This window comes from Falco biarmicus, chromosome 10 (assembly GCF_023638135.1).
Source record: "Falco biarmicus isolate bFalBia1 chromosome 10, bFalBia1.pri, whole genome shotgun sequence".
Taxonomy (NCBI): Eukaryota; Metazoa; Chordata; class Aves; order Falconiformes; family Falconidae; genus Falco; species Falco biarmicus.
Window position 1 is genome coordinate 15,881,198 of NC_079297.1, and position 18,679 is coordinate 15,899,876.

The following is an 18,679-nucleotide window of genomic DNA, read 5'->3' on the forward strand; positions in this document are numbered from 1 at the left end:
AGTTCTTACCCATCCGCCATTCTCCTGGATCCAGGGATCTAGGTGGTCGGTCAAGTACGTGGTCATCCAAGCTACAATGCGTCCCACCAATACCCGCATCTCCTTGTCAACGCTCTCCACACACAAGGCTCCTCCGAAGGAGAAGAAAGCCACGATGCGACCCCAGTTCACTCCATCGCGGAAGAGTTCATTCACTACTTGCTCAAAGCTCTGATACGCTGTGCCGGGGGTGATGTGGAGCTGGGAAGTGAGGTCGCTGAAAGCCTGCCGGTACCTCAACTCAAACTCATCCCCTGCCTCCCTCAGCGCCTGCCTCACATCGGCTGCTTGAACGATTTCATGGACTTCGAGGCTGCTCCGGTGCACGGCAGCTCCATTCACTACGTGGCTGGCAGGCGGGTGCCAAGAGGGGCTCCCATTGAGGACGCCGTCCATCTCAGCCTCCTCTGCTGCAAAGTCAGTCCTGTTCTCATCCTCCTCCTCCAGCTGACTCCAGCTGTACCCCTTCTGCGAGAGCTTGTAGGAAACAAAGTCAATCACTAACTCCCGGTTACTGCTGGACATTTTCACACCTGGGACGCTCTCAATGAGTCCATGGTCCGGAGGCACAAGCAGATCAGCACTTAGCAGGTCCCAACTCCACTCTTCTTCAGGACCAATGGAAACATCTGACCTTTGCACAGACAAACACCAGAGAAGGAGAAAGGAAAAGAAACGGTTAACGCCACAGCTCCTAGTTAATACACCCAAAGCCTTAGGCTGAGATCATCCCGCAGCTTTATGCTGAGACTCGGGACCACCGGATTGAAGCCGCACAGCGAACCGACCGTAACACCCCCTCCCGGGAAGCCAACGGCGAGCCCCAGGAGGCCCCCAGGCTCGCTCCGAGCAGCCCCTGGTCCCCAGCCCCGGGGTCTCACCAGGCGCAGGCACCGCCTGGCAGGCGGCTGCGGGCCGGGCCGGGGCGGAGGCGGCTCCCGTTCTGCTGGAGCTGCAGGCCGGCCCGGCCGCGCTCCGCCAGTCCCGGAGTGCCGCGGAGGCGGAGGCAGCACCGCCCCCGCCCGCCCCGGCCCCGCCCGTTAAAGGGCCCGGCTCCCCCCGCCCCCCTCCACCGGCGTTGCCCAACGGCGGCCGGCGGAAGCGGTCAGGCGGCGTTGCCCAAGGGTCACGGCTGCTCCGTGCGGGGTCCGGTTTGACGGTAACCGCAGGGCAGCCCCCTAGCCCCGGGGGTTAGCCGTGCCCAGCCCGGTCCCCCGGAGCCCCTCGCTCCCCGGTGCACGGAGGGCAGCCGAGCGGATAAAAGGCTGCAAACCGGCCAGCGCTCCCCACCGGGGCCGAGCTCTCCGGGCACCGCCCGCCCGGGGCTGCCGCCGCCCGGCCGGCCGGCCCTGCGTTCTTACGGGAGCGAGCCTTGGCGAGCCGGTGCCGCCGTGGGGCCGGGCCGGTGGCACGCCGGGCCGCGGGAGGGCCGCAGGGGGCGGCCTGCCCCCCGGCCACCGCACCGCCCCTCGCGGCCACCGTACCCCGCGGGGCGGAGCGGCCAGCACGGGGCCCGCGCACGAGGGCCACACGGCGCCCGCGAGGACGGCGCCCACCCCTCACTCGCCAGCCAATCGCCCGGCGGGAGAGCCCGGAGGGGCGGAGCCCGGGAGCTGCCTCTCCTATTGGTTGAGCCGCGCGTCGCTCACGGCCTAGCCCCACTCCGCCCCTCACCTCAGCGACCGATGGAGGGTCCGGGTCTTTCCCGCCCCTGCCCCGCGGGCCCGGCTGGCAGCGACGCCGGGGGTCGCCGGGAGCCCCGCCGGGCCTCGGCCCGCTCAGCAGTGCCCGGGCTCCTTCCGCATCGCCCGCCGAGCGGCCGCCGTGCTCCTGGGCCGCGCCGGGGGGGTGCGGTAGGGTGGGAGGGGGCAGGAGGGGGCGGTGCGCATGCGCACGGCAGCGCGAGGCTGGGCGGGGAGCGGCGCGCGTGCGCGGGGTGGTCTGGGCGGGAGCGCTTGTTGGCCGGAGAGGGAGGGGAGGGCGCGTGCGCGGAGCGGGAAGGGCCGGTGCGCACGCGCAGGGGCGCCGGGTGGCGCGCTGGGCTCTGGCGCCCCCTGTCGCTTTCGCCGGGGCCTGGAAGGGGCCGCCGCGGCCTGGGCTGCGGCGTTACACTGGGGGATCTGGTCTCTGCCCCTGCCACGGCGAGCGGGTACGGTAGGGCCCGCTGCCACGGCCGCCTGTCTTACAGCGGTTTGGGTTTAACGTGTGATATTTTTGTGTCCCCACGGTGCTCCGGGAGCCTGCGGTACCCCTGCGCCTAGGGCAACGCTATGAGGTGCAGGTAGCTGTGGCCGAGTCCCCCCCCCATTAGCGGCTTCTTATCCGTCCTTCTCCAAGTGTCGCTGCCACGGGGAGCTTTATGCAGGATTTGGGGCAGGTAGCGTCACTGCGTACAGGGCACTTTCTGCCAGCTGCTGGGAGCCCGGCTATGCTCACCAGAAGGGGCGGGCAGTCGGAGCCACCTTCCCTGGCTCAGGCAGCCGGAGGAGCTGATCTGGTGAGACAGCTGGCGGCAGGAGGAGGTCGGGCAGGGCTTTGGGGGTGCAGGCAGGCTGCCTGTGCTTGATCGAGGACACGAGTGACGGGAAGCCTGCTGCGTGCTTACTCGAAGCCGCAATCTAGAGCTCCAGCGACCACCCAAGGTACAGCCGCGGTACCAGGGCCCGGCTGCGGCGGGCTCCTGCCCGGGCGGCTGCTGCCACCGCGGCCGAGGCCGCCTGGGCCCGGCTGCGTGCAGGCAGCGGCTCCCCGCCGCCCCGTCCCGCTTGGGGAACCCGCCTGCCGGCAGCTGGTAGGCCGCTCCAAACAACACTCAAAGCGCCGCCTCGTCTGACTGGCTGCGCGCGTTCCACGCTGTACGTTATGGGAGTTGTAGTTTGCTTCCCGCCTCCTAAGTGTGCCGGGTGCGCTCGAGCACTACGTTTCCCGTCAGCCCTTGCGGCCAACAAGCCGTGAGGGGTGAGGTTGCCTTATCCGGGTCTTCTGACCTCCTGGCGGTTCGTCCAATCGGCACGCACTGAGGGCGTGGCCGGGGCGTTTGATTGGTCGGTTTGTACCCATGACCGCGGTTTGAAATCCGTTAACGGTGGCAGGCGGAGGCGCCGCGTAGAGCGGCCGCGGCGCTGAGGTGAGTGGGTGGGGGTTACCCTTGCTGCGAGGTGGTTCTTGGCTTCGCCCCTTCCCTGGAAGACGCCGTTACCGGACGCTGGGCCGCAGCCCTTCCCTGGGTTCCCGTCGGGTCTCCCTGGATGCTGGGGGCCGCGGGCCTGCTCCGAGCCAGGTATCGGTAACGCGGCCTCAGCCTCTCGCAGCACCATGGGGCCGAGGGCGCGACTGGGAAACGGTGGAAATTGGATGGGGGCGCTTAGCCCGTGCGCGGAGCCGGTTTTGCCGCCGTCCGCCGCGATGACGGGAGGGCAGGGTGGCGCTCGGAGCCCCGTGCGCGGGCCTGAATCCCGAGGGCTGGTTGCAGCCCCCGCGGGAGCCGGAGCCTGGGGCTGGCCTCAGGGCGGGGGCCTGGTGGCGGCGGGAGCCGCCGCGGCGAAGGGCTCCTGATGCCCAAGCGGCACAGAGTAATTGCTCGGGGATGAATTTTGTCTTCAAACAGAAAAGGTATTTATTTCGTGCAACGCTGGGGGGCTAGCCGCTGTGCACCGGGCAGACTAGCTGCGAAGTTTTCAATGAAAAGTCAGGTAACCTATACAGTTTAAGTGAGAGGTTACAACATCTTTATGTACACATTCATTTGATTTCGACATCTAATAATCATATTCATAATCAATGGGGTTTAGGGGGAGCTTGAGGCAGAGTCCTAGAATCATCTCTTGGGGGGATTTTTTGGTGGTCGTTCCATTCTTAGGCCTCAGTCTTGGGGGTCGCTCAATCTTCCTTCCTTGAACTTCTGAACTTTCTTTGTTCAACGATCTCCTGACTCATGGTCTCCTCATCTCCTTCAGGTTCCCAGTGTGTCGGCGTCTGTCTTACCTCAACACAAACGGAGCATCACCCAGAGCATTGTACCATATTCATCCTGACTAATCTTTTTAAGACCTTGCTCTGTTTCACTCCCTCTCTTGAGATAGGTTCATAATACTGAAATAAGCCTTATGATGGGGTAGCTGCCTCATGAGTAAAATAAACTTGCATGTTCAGATGCCAGTCTTCAAACAATCACAACATCTGACAATGAAATTGCATATTTCACAATGAAATACAACCCAGAGTGCTGTGCCAATGCCAGTGCTATGCTGTGTCCTTAACTGTTCATTCACATGCACTGCTCAAAACCTGGAGAAGTATGCATCTTAATTTTGGAGCTCAGAAAAACTATGTTACTACTTATCAAACCAAATCCTGCTTCCTGGGAAAAGGAGGGAAGAAAACCAGGCAAAACCTGGCCTAAGTAACAGTAAATGCATTGTTAGCTATTTTTATACAGTGCTTTTTTTAAACTAGAGGTGCTTCAACTTAATCTAGCAATAAGTTGAGGTTAGACTGGCTAAAAATAATTTACTTTTCCTTGAGCAGCTATTCTCAGAATGTCCTGTCTTCTAAAACTTGTGAGATCTGCAGAGAATGTCAGGGCTGTTTATTTTGGGCTGTTGGAAGGGAGGTGGGTCTGGGCTGTTAGCAGAGCAAAGGCTGCTTGGGAGGAAAGCTGCTGCTTCAGCACCTTGCTCCTTTTGCTGTAGGTTAATGATGGCAGATCAAGGCGGTCTGCAGTGTGCTCTGTGCACACCTATTGCCTGCCCAAAGGCTTTGTCTCCCATTTTCAGTATTATATGATAGAACAGCAGTGTTGCCTCTATCCCGTGTCTGGGATGATAAATTCAGCGTTGATTCTGTGCTGCGGAAAAGTACACTTGAGCGTTGAGTGAGGAGCACCAGAGAGGAAGGAGAAGCTGTAGATCCATAATTTGTTAAAGTGTTTGCTTAACCTTGCTCAGGGAAGAGCAAGGATGACTTCTGGTGGTTGCTGGCATTGTGCTCAAGTAGTTCAGGTGGAGGCTTTGTGGTGGGATAGCTTCCTATGAGGTGGTGGTGACAGGACTGTGCCTATAGAAAGGCAGCTTCCAGCCCTTTGTAATGATCAGATTTATCTATTAACCCCTGAAAAGCATCTAGGAACTTTGTCTGGATTTATTGTCTCTATAAAAACAACAGAAAGCTTTGGGTTGTAGGACAACAAAGAAGCTGCCAGACTGAATTAAATGAGTTGCCTGGTTAGTGCAGTGTCCTGTGTTTAAATGGCAGCTGGTGTTGAATGCCCAGCAGAAGGCACCGGAATTACTGCAGCACATTGCCATGCAGCTCTCCTGGCCTTGGGGAAGCTTCTCTTGCTTATTCCTGATTGTCCATCTTTGGTTTTGAGGCATACAGATCAACTGGCTTCAGGTATGTGCTGATGCAACTTGGAATATCTTTTTTGTGTATCTGGTACTATTTTTTTCCATGTTCTGATCCTGTTGGGATTTGGAGGAAATAGCATCTGTAGCTTATGAAGCTCCAGTGGTGTATTGTGATAGTGTCACCTCAAGTTGGGCAGGGGCTTATCTAAATTACATTGCAAGTGGGCAAGAAAGAACAGATCTTCTCTGCACCCTCTTCCCGCCTGTTTCCTTGCTGCTTTCCTAAACCCAGACTCCTCCAGCCTCTCTCCTTCTGACCTCTAATTTCTCATCTTGGAATGGTGCTTTCTCTCTCTGACACAAAGCCCTGTACTGCTGGGAGGGACCTTTTGTCCCACGCAGTGGGTGCTGTCACTGTATTGCCTGACGACTGTCAGCCTGGGTTTGCTGGTCTAAAAATAAGAGGCTCTTTTGGTTAGGTCATAAGTGTGAAGTGCATCCTTATGATGCACTTGGTGCCGAGTTTCACTTACTGCAGCTAGGGCAGTACTGCATAGGTCTTGTTGGAGTTACTCCTCCCCAGCCTTGTCTGGCCTAAATGTTTTTGGCAAGAAATTAACTACTACATTGAGAAAAAGACCCTGAGCACATCTGTGATGGAATTGTGTCAGCATTTTAAAGCTAATTTGGATTAGAGCGAGGTGTGAAGTTATTCCCAAATACCTATTGCACTTGCTGTTGGATCAGTCTTATTCTGGGATAGGAATGCTCGTTCCAATTTAACTTAATCCTTTCTCAAAGCTAATGAATCTAAAGCAGGCCAAGGCACTCTTCTGGAACGTGCCACAGTGTAGTTATTCAGAAGAAACCTGATGTCAGAGAAACCTGCCGTGTATTCCTCTTTGTGGGTTTGGCTGTGCTGCTCCATGCAGAAACTGTATGGGGCTGTGGCTGTGTGAGGCATGCTTAGGTCAGTGAGAGGAGCAGATCTAGAAAGAGAATTAAGGTTTTAGTTGGGCAGTAACTTTTACCAAAGGAATTTGGTCTGTTTTTGAAAACAAGAGAGCCAAATTCTCTGCCTTCCATGTGAAAGCGGAGCCTGCAGAACAGGGATGAGGGTTCCTGGCTGGCTTGCTGAGAAGCTCTGTGAACACTAGTGTTGACATAGAAGGTGGTGGATGTTGGGGAGAGCAGAGCTACCCTTTAAATCCATGCTGTAGTTATATAGGATTACAGTGTGCTTGTAACCATGATCTGGTAAATGTACACACTGCCCGCTAGTTATGCAGCATCCTTATTAATGAGAAGAAAATTCTGCACCTCGCTTCTGGTGGAAGAGTGCTACGGTGGAGAGAAAGAATTTTGCTTCCTGTCTTTAAAGAAAAGATTGAGGTAATAGTGGTCCTACTGTCAAAATCACAATTGGGTGTTTTAAAACACCTCAGGGTAGTGGGCAGCAGCCCTTGGGCTGTGCTTGGCTGAGCCTTTCAGTTGCAGAAGCATCGCAGTGGACGTATCATAGTGATAAATCGCCATCATGTTCCTCACTGACTGAAGCTCAGGCCCAAGCAGAGTCGATGGGTAGAGGAGCGAGATGCCTTTTAGCAAACTGCTGCTTCACAGTAAATCCTGTCCTGCGCAGGACTGATGATACGTAGGGATTTGAAAAGCGGATGCTGTGAGTTCATCTGACTGAAATGGACACTCTGCAGCTCAGTCATGATGACACTTACATCCCCACTGGCTCTTTCAAGAAACTTGGAGTATGAAACTGTGGCATTGACAGGCTCCCTTTCTTCTCGTGACTATTTGCTTCTGTCTGGCATGGAGGGAGGGGAGAGAGAAGAGGTTGGTGGTGAGGGTGCTGATGCTATGAAAAAATATGGACTTCACACAGTAAAAAGCTGCAGCAGCGTAGCAGTGGACACAAGCAGCTGTGAAACATGATGCCAGGAGCTCCAACTCGGTGGACTGCCTGGGGAGGGTGAGGGGGGAATGCAGATGACGCATTTGATTTTTAAAAAAGTGGATAGTGTTGACAGAAACCCTATCTTGATTAAAGGCGCTAGGAAAGCATTTGATTCCAGCCGTGTCTTGAGCTCAGTTACAGTTAGTTTTGGCTCCAGTTCTTCTGTGTGCCTTCTTTGGGTCCTATCTTGACATCTTCACAGTCCTGTAGCTGAAGTTTCTGTAATGACATTCTTCCCCTTAACTATTGCAATTCTGTGCTGGGGAGCTGAAGGCTTCTCAGTGCAGCCATCTTCAGGAAGGAGGGCTGGTGACTGTAAACAGCAGTGGTACCTCCTAAATGCTGTTTTGATTTAATCTTGAACATTTTCTTATTTATGGAGCGTACCATCTGGCTTGAATGATGTGTGGTCTGCCAAGACAGATGGTTTAGGTCTGAAACTTTGTGGATTAAGAATATACTGATTTAGAGTTGGTTGGACTCATAAAAGCAAAGTTCAGGTGATTTCCTTAGGGAGTGTTTTGTAACACATCCTTAAGGGCTTTGCCTTGCAGCTGTGCGAGGCATCATAAAAACTTGAAAACACCTTTGCAAAAGGTTTTGCTACAGTTTAAGGGTTTATCTTTGTTGTTGGCTTTATTCCTGTTCCCTTGAGTTTAGTATCACCTGTTGACACAGGGACTCCTCCTGCTGTCAGTGCTCCACTAAATATCTTCAGGGACTGTTCTTGATGAAGTCACAGTGCTTGGTTTGTTTATAGTCTGGCCAGCCTCAGGGTAGTGCTGTGGATGCTGTCCTGATGCTGTCCTTCTTCCTACTTTCTGCCCAGTAACAATATGCTACAGAACTTCTTCCTGCTTTGAAAATCCATTTATTCTATAGAAGAGCCATTTGTGTCATTAGTTCTTGTTTGTAGCCCTTCAGAGGGAGAAAGGCTGTGCTTTGCGGTGCTCTGGAGTCAACCCATCATCAGGTTCTTGCTTCAAAATCTGTTTTGTGGGAAGGCTAAGAACTCTTCTTTGCTGCACGTGGTGAGGGAGGGAAGGGCAAACCAGCTGCTCTCTGGAAAAACCTTTGTACTTCCTTTTTAAAAAAAATCACAATTCTAGCACCTGCAGGTACAAAGAAAACCTTCAAAACTTGATCTTTACAGGTTCAAAACTATCAAAATGTCAGCAGTGGTAAAATCCCTTTAGCTTTGCCAATCAGCAGTAGAATAACCAACTGCATTGCTTGTGGGGTGTTTTGTCTAAAGGCTGTGAATTACAAGCGAGGAAAATGTACCAAAAGCTGTACTGGTGTCTGTCTTTAGAAACTACACAGGGGAAGAGAGGTGGAGCATGATATAGCTGACACCTGTGTTGGGGTTTGGCATAACAAGTGACCAATGCTTGTTGTCTAAATATCTGTAGCAGTGCAAGCGGTGAACTCGTGGGGAATGGTGTGAAGATGTCTCGTGCAGAATCTAGATATTCCTTTGATGTCCCAAACCCTTGCATCAACTTTGCAACTCTGAATGATGATGATGATGATGAGGCACACAAAGCAGATGCCTGGTTTGGTAAGCTGCTTCCAACTCCTTGATTTGTTTTCTCTTTGGATGAGTGCTTGGCGTGATCCTTGTTTTGGGCCTGGCTTCTGTGCCTGTTGATTAGTCTTATTAACCACATTGTTCATCGTGCGTGGGGTTGTGTTTTTTTGGTTTTGTGTTTAAATTTTGATTGTAATCTGTAACTTGGCAGAGGACTTTGTTAACATAATGATACTCTGAGGTATTGTTAAAAATTCCTAACGTAGTATGTACAGTGAAAGTCTCTCTTTCCTCACAGACCAAAAAGCCAATGCAGAAAACATCCCTCCTGCAGAATATGTGGCACAGGCCTCACAGAACAGCACTGCTTTTTCAAAGCCTGATATTATTCAGTCTTCTGTCACACGACAAGGAATAATGAGTAAGCTGGCATGGTGTGGGGGGAGGGAGAGAATAAATTTTACCTACTTTTCATTGGCAAAATGCAAAGCCTCTGGCTTTTGTTGGACCATCTTCATATGTTGTTGTCTCGCAAGGCCGCGTGTGGTTTTGCTTTAGCATTCTTCTACATGTGTGTATATATATGAGTTGCCATTTGTCACTGTTCATAGGTGAGAGCCATGCTGAAGAGGACAATGAAGCAGAAAGTGTGCAAGCCAGTGCAGTTCCTCCGAATATCGTTGGATCCCTGACTAGCTGGAGAGCTGCTGCTCCTGCAAAGGCCTCTCAGAGGTGAAATACTTGTGTTCAGTTTGCATGAAGATCGATGACGGTGTAACTAAGCAGGTCCTTGCTCTCAGGATCTGCAGTTCTAGCTGTTCTTGGGTCATCCTATGGGTCTGAAGTTCTCTAGCGCAGAGATAGTGTACTGGGGCAGCTGATCTGCTCGAAAAGCTGGAGGGACAATCTCTAGGGGTGGAAATATACTGCAGCGTCTCACTTGTCAAATGAGACTCAGTAGCACTAGGAGCTTCTGGAATGCGAGGACATCTGAAACTGAGGTGGCTTATAAAGTTTCTTTGTTTATATCTGCCTCAGTTGGGCAGAACTCGTTCTTGATATTAAAGCAAGGGGCTCTGTGTGCTCATATACCAAAGAATATTAAATTTATGGATTGTTAAATAATTCATTCTGCATTTGGATTCTTGTGTTAAACACAATTTGCATAGGGGAGTATGTTCGAGTTAGGTGATGCACTGGTATAAGAAGTGTTTTACAGATTGTGTGTCGTCTTGGACCTAGGGAAAGCTAACTTCCATTTTCTGTTCTACTGTAGAGCGGGTAGAAGACAGGCTACAAAGCAGAGAAAAGCACAGCAACATAAAGGGCTGGATGGAATCGAAGTGACAAGAAATGCTGATACCCAAGTTAACAAGGAAGAGGTTCCACCCCTGAAAAAAATGAGAGTGTATGTCATGAAAGCCCTTCTGTTTGGGGCTGGGAAGGCGGTACAACTGTTTCTTTGGAAAGGATTTCCACATGGCTGCGAGGGTTTTCACTGGAAGGTTAGGGTACGGGGAGGTGACTGATGCCTGATTCCTGATAGTGGTTTCATAAATAGGAAGAAATGGCTGTAAGACCTGAAGGAAACACTGTTTGGAGATAAGAGATGTGAATGAAACAAGCTTGGGTTTCTTAAGCTTCTTCGTACTTGATGTCTGTCAGCTAGCTTTAAATTTGGCATAGCTTGTCTGTCAGGAAGTATAGGCTATGAAAGAGTCGCAGCTAAAATATTTCTCAAATTAGTTTAACCACTAAGATACCCTATGGTGATAAGCTTGAAGTCAGGAAATTGGAGTGCAATCTCTCAAATGCTGCTGTACCTAGATGAGCTACAGCACATCTACCTCCTCAAGAAAAGCTTAAGTTCTGCAAACTCAGTCATTTGTCTTCCCTTCTACAGCCTTAGAGTACCAGGGCAAACTAGTCGATCTGTACCTGGGCCTGTGATGAGGTAAGGCTGGTCTGGTGTACCTTAGAATTCACCAGGTGTTGGGATGTTATGTGTGGTGGTGAGAGCTGCAGGTGATCTTTCATTTAGAGCACAGTTAATTGAGCAGCTTGCCATAACTTGTTACCTTAGTTGTAGCAGCAGAGAGAAGCTGACAGAAGTATCTGCAAAGAGAGCGCCCCTGCAGGGTCCTGCCCGCTCCCCAGGGAAAGGGAAAAGCAAACTGACCATGCCCTCCACGCCAACAGTGCTAAAGTACGTAGCTTTCTTGTGACTTGTCTGTGCTAATCACAGCTGATTTAGGTGACAGCCCTGGCTAGAGTGTTTTCAGCTTCAAGTTAGCATGCGGTGGTATCACATTTAGTAAACACTGGATCAAGGCAACAATATTGGGATGAAATGTACTTCACCAGCTGAACCTATGCAAAGGAAAGCTTTTGCTTTTAATTTGAAACAAAAGTTGTTCTTGCTAATAGGCAAAGCATGCATACAGCAAATAGGTATGCAGAATACCAGTTAGCTGCAGGCTTTCTTGAGCCAACAAAATCTAAAGAGTATACTTTTTATAAAGAGTGATGCTCCTGCAATGAATTCGGAGATAACTGTGTTCTTGCACTGACATCGTGCTAATAACCAGTGAAGCAGGAAGGCATGTCTCAGTCTCTAACGTGCTTCTGCAGGAGGACCAATCTTTCTGGCAAGCTGAAGAGCACAGAGGAACAGGAGCTGGAAAAGATGCAGCAGTTGCAGAAGGAGGTTACGGAGCTACGGAAGAAGAACGAGGAGTCTCTGAAAGCAGCTATTGCTGGAGCAGGTGGGCTCTAGCTGAATTACAAATTGAAGCTGTACTGGGCTAAGCTGGAGAGTGCTGTGCAAAAAAACTTTAAAAACAAATATTCCAGATTTTGTAACAAGTATTAAGATTGGGTGGCTTTTAATGTAGAACAGCCCCTAAACTGCCTGGAGGCAGGTTTGTATGGTTTTGTCATGTTTTGAAAAGTTATAGATGAATTCTCTAAAAATTATTCAAGTTATTAGAAGTTAAGTGCTTTTTTTCCCCCACTCCCCTCCAAATCCTCCCCCCACTCCAAAAGGCTTCCAGACCTCTCATGTTCTTTGTCTTTAGGACAACTTGTGAAAAGAACTGCTGGTCAAGTAACAAAGCCAATAGACTTCCACTTCTGCACAGAGAATAGAATTAAACATGTAGAAAGCCAGCCTGGGAACGAGTACAAGGAACTGGATTTTGCAGCAGTACTGAGAAAGCATCCTCCTTCTCCGGTGAGAACCAGAGTGTTGCCAGCAGTCAGCTGACTGATTCTTGACATCACCTTCTTTCTGCTTTTTGCAACACACACGCTGCTGGTAACCCACAAAGGGTTACCGTAGGAGAGGCGAGCGTTGTACAGATGTAACTTCACTCACTGCATGTCTGCATTGCTGCAGCACTCCAAAGGCCCCTTTTGGAAAAAGGGGCCCTTTAGTGACTGGAAGATCTGACATTATACTTATGCTTTAATCTTCCATTTCTTACAGTTTGCCAATGTGACTAGCTTGTGCATGTTCAGACAATTAAGACTGATGTGTAATGTTAAGTGTTGCTGCCTTTGAGATAAAGGGAAGGAGAAAATACTGTGAAATGGGGAAGGGAAATATTATCAAAACATCCTGTATTAAATGGCCATAATGACTGTAGTTTTTTTGTCTTCAGGTGCAAATGCCGAAGGGACCCACTGTCCCCAAACCTTTCAATCTGTCCCAGGGAAACAAAAGAAAACTTGAAGAAACCACATCAGAATATGTGTCCCTTGCTGAGCAGGTGGAAGCATTCCAAAAACGCACGCCCTCTCGTTACCATTTGAGGAGCAGGAAATCTGATGAAGGTGAGCGGTCCTGGCAACATCCAGCCAGGAGGCTGTCCACAGAGATTGTGGAAGAGCAAGAAAGATGCTTTGACTACTGTACTAAGCAAACAGCCTGTGTCTGTTGAAGGCCTTGCCATTAACTGCTAGCCTTTGTGACTTGAATTTATAGGCCCAGTTCCAGCAAAGTTGGTGAAGCCTCGGCTTACAAAGCCCAAAACGCCAGTGCTTCGGACGAAGCAGCGCTTCAGACCTATCACCTGCAAAACTACAGCAGAGTTAGAAGCAGAGGAAATTGAGAAAATTAAACAGTAAGTAAAGGTTTACTCTAGTCCTCCAAGTGAGAATTGTATTGCACTGGAAGTATCTTTCAGATGCCAAAATATCACTTCTCAGGAATACCCTTTTTGCATAAAAGAATGAGTATTGTAAAAACATTGAAAATCTATTTAGCTTGAACATAATCCTATGGCTCTGTAGGGGTGTAAAAAGTAGCTTCTTCATTTTGAAGAAAGTGCTGTTAGGAGAGCAGAGCTGATCCTGGGTTGAGTACAGTTTACAATTAGTTAAGCAAACCTGGTATAGTGTATTGCAGTACAGCCTGCAGTACAACTTGCAATACACTTCAAAACTCTCCTGTATACAAAGTTTTGGATTTCCAAGAAAGCAATCCATAAGGTTTCCTTCTTGCTGTTTCAGAAGCAAAGGAGGAGTTGCTAACTAGAGGTGCATGCTATGTAATGTTTTTCTTGTGGCACAGCTGCTTCTGTACCTGACTTGCTTTTTTACACAGTGAGAGAAGCTGTACCTTGCCATGTACCATATATTGCTGACTATCTCCGCCTTTTCTGTGTAGGTACAAATTCAAAGCACAAGAACTCAATCCCAAAATCTTTGAGGGTGGACCACTCCTGCCCAAGAAACCTTCTGTGAAGGACCTCACACAACCCATTGGCTTTGAGTTAGAAACTGAAAAAAGGATTCAGGAGCGTGACAGTAAGAAGCAGCAGGAGGAAGAGCACTTTGAATTCCATTCCAGGCCATGTCCAACAAAAATCCTGGAGGATGTTGTGGTAAGAAGTTTAGTAATACCCAGACCTGGGAATTAGGACTGAGGTGGCAATTAGCTTCAAAATATCTGTAGCTATGTTGTATTATGTATTTGATAATCTTCAGTAAACACTGTCATTAGGAAGAACTGCAATGAGTAGGTACTGTGCTATGTCAGGTTGTTTCTCTAGCGCTTTTTCTTGGCACGTAGGCCTGAGTAACTCCTTACTGGCTTTTCTGAACAGGGTGTTCCAGAGAAGAAGGTGCTTCCTATTACAGTTCCCAAGTCTCCAGTCTTCACCTTAAAAAGCAGAACCCAAACATCTAGCAGAGATGAAAAGGTAACTGTTGTGAATAGGCTGTAGTCAAGCCTTCTGGTCCCACTGTGGTGACTGCCTTGGCCAGCCTGCAGTACCTCTGCCAGCTGGGTGTGGTGGCCTGGTTTGGTTAGCTCCTTCCCTCCTGTTAGGCAGTTCCTCTGTAGTGGATTGACCTTGGCTGGGCACCAGGTGCCCACCAAGCTGCTCTCACTCCGTTCCTCAGTAGAACAGCAGGGGAGAGAATAAGATGGAAAAAAAACCCTTGTGGGTCAAGTTAAAGGCAGTTTAGTGAGGCAATAGCAAAAGTCATGTATGCAGAAGCAAAGGAAAACAAAAGATTATTCTCTACTTCCCATCAGCAGGAGATGTTCAGCCACTTCCTGAGAAGCAGGCCTTCAGTATGTGTAGCAGTTGCTCTGGAAGACAAACAAGTAAATAACTAATGCTCCCCCTTCCTCCTCAGTTCTCTTAGCTTTTATATCTAAGCAGATATCATATGGTATGGAATAGCCCATTGGGTCAGCTGTCCTGCCTATGTCCCCTCCCAAGATCTTGCCCACCCCCAGCCTACTGGTGACGGGGGGGAAGGTTGGAGAGACAGCCTTGATGCTGTGCCAGCACTGGTCAGCAGTAACCGAAACACTGGTGGTGTGATCCCTACCTTTCTAGCTGCCAATACAAGCACAGTGCTCTGAGGGTGCTGTGGGGCTCAGCCAGAGCCCATACATCCTCCCATGGTAGTCTTCCTCTGTGCTGTTCCCCTCTAGCAATCTGGTTGCTGCTATTCATTTTTACAGAAACTGAATTCTCATGCAAAATGAAGTCAGTCAAGTTAAACATGAGGGCAATGACTAGGGTTTCTGAGGTGTTGCTACTATGCATGAGGAAAGTAAACTGCTTAGATTTCTAAAGGACGTCGCCCTTCTCTATTCTGTTATTGAGAAGGGCAGATACTGCACATGACCCTTCTCCTCACAGTCATTCTAGATCAGGGGTCCTCAAACTTTTTAAACAGGGGGCCGGCGTGCGGATTAAGTGGCAGGAACTCATCTGCAGCTGCTTGGTTTCCCCCCCAATCCCCGGTGGGGCAAGGGGCGAGGGGGTTCTTTAAATACTGGGGGCCGGATTGAGGACCCGGGGGGGGCTGTATCTGGCCCGCGGGCCGTAGCTTGAGGACCCCTGCTCTAGATCCCTGGAGGTGGGGAGCAGGATTCAGAATGCATTGTGTCCTTCTTTCTCTCTTCCCTCTAATGAAGAGGACCTTAAAGAATTAGACTAACTTGGATGAGTACTAGAACTGGTAGTGGCTTGGGAAGAGGAAGAACATGCCTGTAAATTGGTACTTATAGGATTACTAATTCTAGCCGTGTCCAGAGTATTTGCTTGATGCTGTTGTGACCCTCATGAAAGGAACCCCAGTATTCATGGCTTGTTGTCATCTTTCTGCAAAAATCTGGTGCTGTGTCAGATCCTAATGCTAATATCCCTTTAGGAAAAAGAGGTGGTTCCGGTGATCAGAGCTAACCCTATGCGACATTATGGAGTGCCCTTCAAACCTAAAATGCCAGAGCAGAGGCACGTGGAAGTTTGCCCTTTTTCTTTTGATGCCCGTGACAAAGAGCGGCAGATACAAAAAGAGAAAAAAATAGAAGAGTTGCAGAAGGAAGAGGTAAGAACTAAAAGCTAACTTGGATTCCACTCCTTAAGTAAAAAGTGTGTGGCAGGACGTGCCTCCTGCTGTTGGCTATTAAACTTCCAAAGCTTTGCCCTTTTGAGGAAAAGGGGAGAAATATCTTGTGTTGTTTCTTTCAGGTGCCAAAGTTCAAAGCATTACCTCTACCTTACTTTGACCATGTTCAGCTGCCAGAAAAGAAGGTCAAAAACCCAACTCAGCCAGAGCCATTCAATCTGCAGGTTGATGAACGGGGAGCTGCCAAGCTGCAGATCTGGAAACAGCAGGTGAGATGAAAAGGATAATGGGTGTGGCCAGACTTAAAGCAGCTTGTTAGTTGAGTTGTAATAGACTTCAGAAAGTGTCCTACTTGACTTGAACCAGGATCTGAGTTTGAGCAATGAATTATTCTGTCCTTTGCATGAGGCTTGTGCTATGGGTTAAGGCTTTTTTCTCCCTTTTATGGTAAGTGATGGGATTTACCACCACTGCATGAACAGCCATAGGGTATTTTTTGAGCAGTAACTATGTGCAGCTGGATCCCTTTTCTGACCACCTCTGTGCTTGGGGGTTTATTGACACATAAATAATATACTGCTTTTCTTATGCAAATGCTGCAGTGGTCATCTGAAACTTTCAGGCTGTTTTTTGGGAAAAGTAACTGACAGGCAACAAGCGTCAACTTTTTGGCTTCAATGTAGTTTTCTGTGCAAATGATTTGATCGAAGTCAACCTGGCTCTTCCAGTGCTGGGAGTGCTGATGTCTGGGTGGGGGCAGATGGTCTTTTCAATATACCTGGCACTTGATGGGCTCTTTTCTGTTGCAGCTTGAAGAAGACTTGAAAAGGCAGAAAGAGGCAGCATGTTTTAAAGCTCGGCCTAACACAGTGGTGTACCAGGAGCCTTTTGTGCCTAAAAGGGGAAATAAGCCATTATCAGGTACAGTTACAAGTACTTGCCACGCAGGCTTGGCTGATAACTCAAAACTGATGCAATGATGTTTAGACTGGCTGTTGCCTCTTTTTTTTTTTTTTTTATCAGCGCAGCCAATAGCGCATTGCATTTAATCAACTAATTCACTGACAGCTTGTGTCCGCAGGGACTGGGGGAGTTTCCTGTCCATTGCCCCCCTGTCCTGCACTAACATGGCAGCTGTATTTAACAGCTATGCTACAATTGGCAGATGATTGATGTGTGCAAGTTTGGGTTAAGGGTAAATAGTATGCAAGGGGCTCCCTGCAGAGACAGCTGGCATTTCTGCAGCAGCTGTCAGTCTTTTCCTCCCGTTTCTAATGAGATGAAGGCATCTACAGCTTAGGATAGACAAAGCTTCATAGCGTATAGAACCTGCCAAAAACTTCTCTGTACTAACAGTTTTGTGCTTGCTTCCTCCTATGAAAAGGAGTGTCACAGACATTACACCTGTGACAGGGTAATGTCTGCACTAACACTACTCACGTTTGGGTGTAAGGCTTTATCTTTTCCCGAAGCCTGGAGTTATCTACTAACTACCCTTGCAAGGTGAAGCGTGCCGGGGGAGGCTTCCGTTTGATACTAGTACTGCTCTGCTTTACCTGACTGTCTTTGCACCGATTTTATTTCCTCTGTCTCTGAACTTAGAGAGCCTTTCTGGTTCTGTAGTTCCTGAAAGCTTTGAGCTGGCGACAGAAAAGAGAGCTAAAGAGCGGCAAGAATTTGAAAAACGATTGGCAGATAGAGAAGCCATACGGGAGAGGTGTCAAGAGAGGCTCAGGCAGGAGGAAGAAGAGCGTGAAAAGGAAGAAGTTGCCAAGCTAAGACAAGAAATGGTAAGAGAGCTATTTCTGAACAGGGGCTGTAAAGTAACCCAAAGGGATGTGTGAATATACTAAATGGGCTAATGTCAGTATTGAGCTGCATTGAGACTGTTTTTTCAAGTTCCCCTGTTGCAAACTGACTCCTTATTAACTTTATAACTGGTCTTTAAAAAACAAACAAAAAAAATCCACACAACCAAAACCCAATCTAACAAAAAAGGCAGCTCTACTGAAATGACTGATTTTTTTTTTTTTTTGAGTTGTACACATGTAGTCATTGGGGCATAATGCTCTTTGTAAAATCTGTGATCCCAAAGTGTGCTGTGCATGTTCCTGGTGGCTCACTCCAGTGCCCTAGGCAGCATGGCAGTCCTGTAGACAGACACCCACCTTTGTCCCACTGACAGCTCACCTGAAAGTTTCAGCTTCATCATAGCTGCAACCATTTGCTTCATGTTGTCCTTGTTTTTCTTTTTTTTTTTTCCAGGTTCACAAGGCAAATCCAATACGCAAATACCGCAACGTAGAAGTGAAGCCCAGTGATCAGCCGCTGACTACACCAAAGTCTCCCAACTTTTCTGATAGATTCCGATGCTGATGTGCATCCATGTGATAGCAGGATGGAGCTCCCATCCTTCTCTACTGCCTTGACAGGCAGAGAGTGAACAGTTGTTACTACCTGACTCCTCAGTCTCAATTGTTACACTTGGTTCGATTATTGTTATGTTGAGTAGTTTAACTCCACCTGAGGCAGGTGACTGAGGCACAGTGTACAGGCAGTACCGAACAGCATTGCTTCACATCTAGACCTCTTGTTTTCTAAAGACCGAACCAGGTTTTTGGTATTGTATACAAATATTGTGTACCTGAACTAATAAAAATTCCTAATCTAATCGCTTTTCTGCAGAAGAGTTTTCAGTAAAGGGATCTTAGTGAACATACAGGGATGTGTGCATCTGGAAAGAGCTACCTTGTCTTTGTGCATATTAGTATTGGTTTCAAGTGTCTGTTTCTTAGGCCTTTAGCCCATATTAAGCTTGAATCATGTTAAATACATGAGGCTTCTGCGAGCCAGCATATTGCAGGTCTGGCCTTTCTTCTTGGTGTTTAGATGAGTGCTAACATGAATCTTGCCCACACT

General features: G+C 49.1%; 2 protein-coding genes across 18 annotated transcripts in view; one reads left to right on the plus strand and one right to left on the minus strand.

The window, feature by feature from the left end:
* The window catches only part of BCL2L1 (BCL2 like 1), a 198,280-nt gene that overhangs the window by 17,136 nt on the left and 162,465 nt on the right, over positions 1–18,679 (minus strand). The window contains exons 1-2 of one of the 8 annotated variants that reach the window (XM_056354122.1): positions 1,714–1,958; positions 10–673 (exon numbers count right to left, since the gene is read on the minus strand). In XM_056354122.1, coding sequence (XP_056210097.1) covers positions 10–564 — 555 coding nt within the window. In that variant the 5' untranslated portion in view covers positions 565–673; positions 1,714–1,958. Of the gene's footprint in view, positions 1–9; positions 674–827; positions 846–920; positions 1,074–1,400; positions 1,558–1,713; positions 1,959–18,679 lie in introns of those variants that run through there. The other 7 variants (XM_056354125.1, XM_056354123.1, XM_056354126.1 and 4 more) reach the window with 7 other exon arrangements.
* TPX2 (TPX2 microtubule nucleation factor) lies at positions 3,060–18,431 on the plus strand. 10 transcript variants are annotated; one of them, XM_056354080.1, is made up of 19 exons: positions 3,060–3,166; positions 8,769–8,917; positions 9,186–9,308; positions 9,499–9,619; positions 10,164–10,295; positions 10,791–10,841; positions 10,971–11,093; positions 11,519–11,652; positions 11,965–12,119; positions 12,550–12,721; positions 12,873–13,011; positions 13,557–13,773; positions 13,996–14,091; positions 14,430–14,501; positions 15,563–15,739; positions 15,883–16,029; positions 16,570–16,681; positions 17,363–17,550; positions 18,026–18,431. In XM_056354080.1, exons 2-19 carry the CDS (start codon positions 8,806–8,808, stop codon positions 18,134–18,136), a joined length of 2,382 nt encoding a protein of 793 aa, XP_056210055.1. In that variant the 5' UTR covers positions 3,060–3,166; positions 8,769–8,805; the 3' UTR covers positions 18,137–18,431. The 10 variants fall into 10 exon arrangements, with proteins under 10 accessions (XP_056210055.1, XP_056210053.1, XP_056210052.1 ...); XM_056354078.1 differs by having other exon boundaries at positions 3,117–3,319; positions 17,384–17,550; XM_056354077.1 differs by having other exon boundaries at positions 3,118–3,319.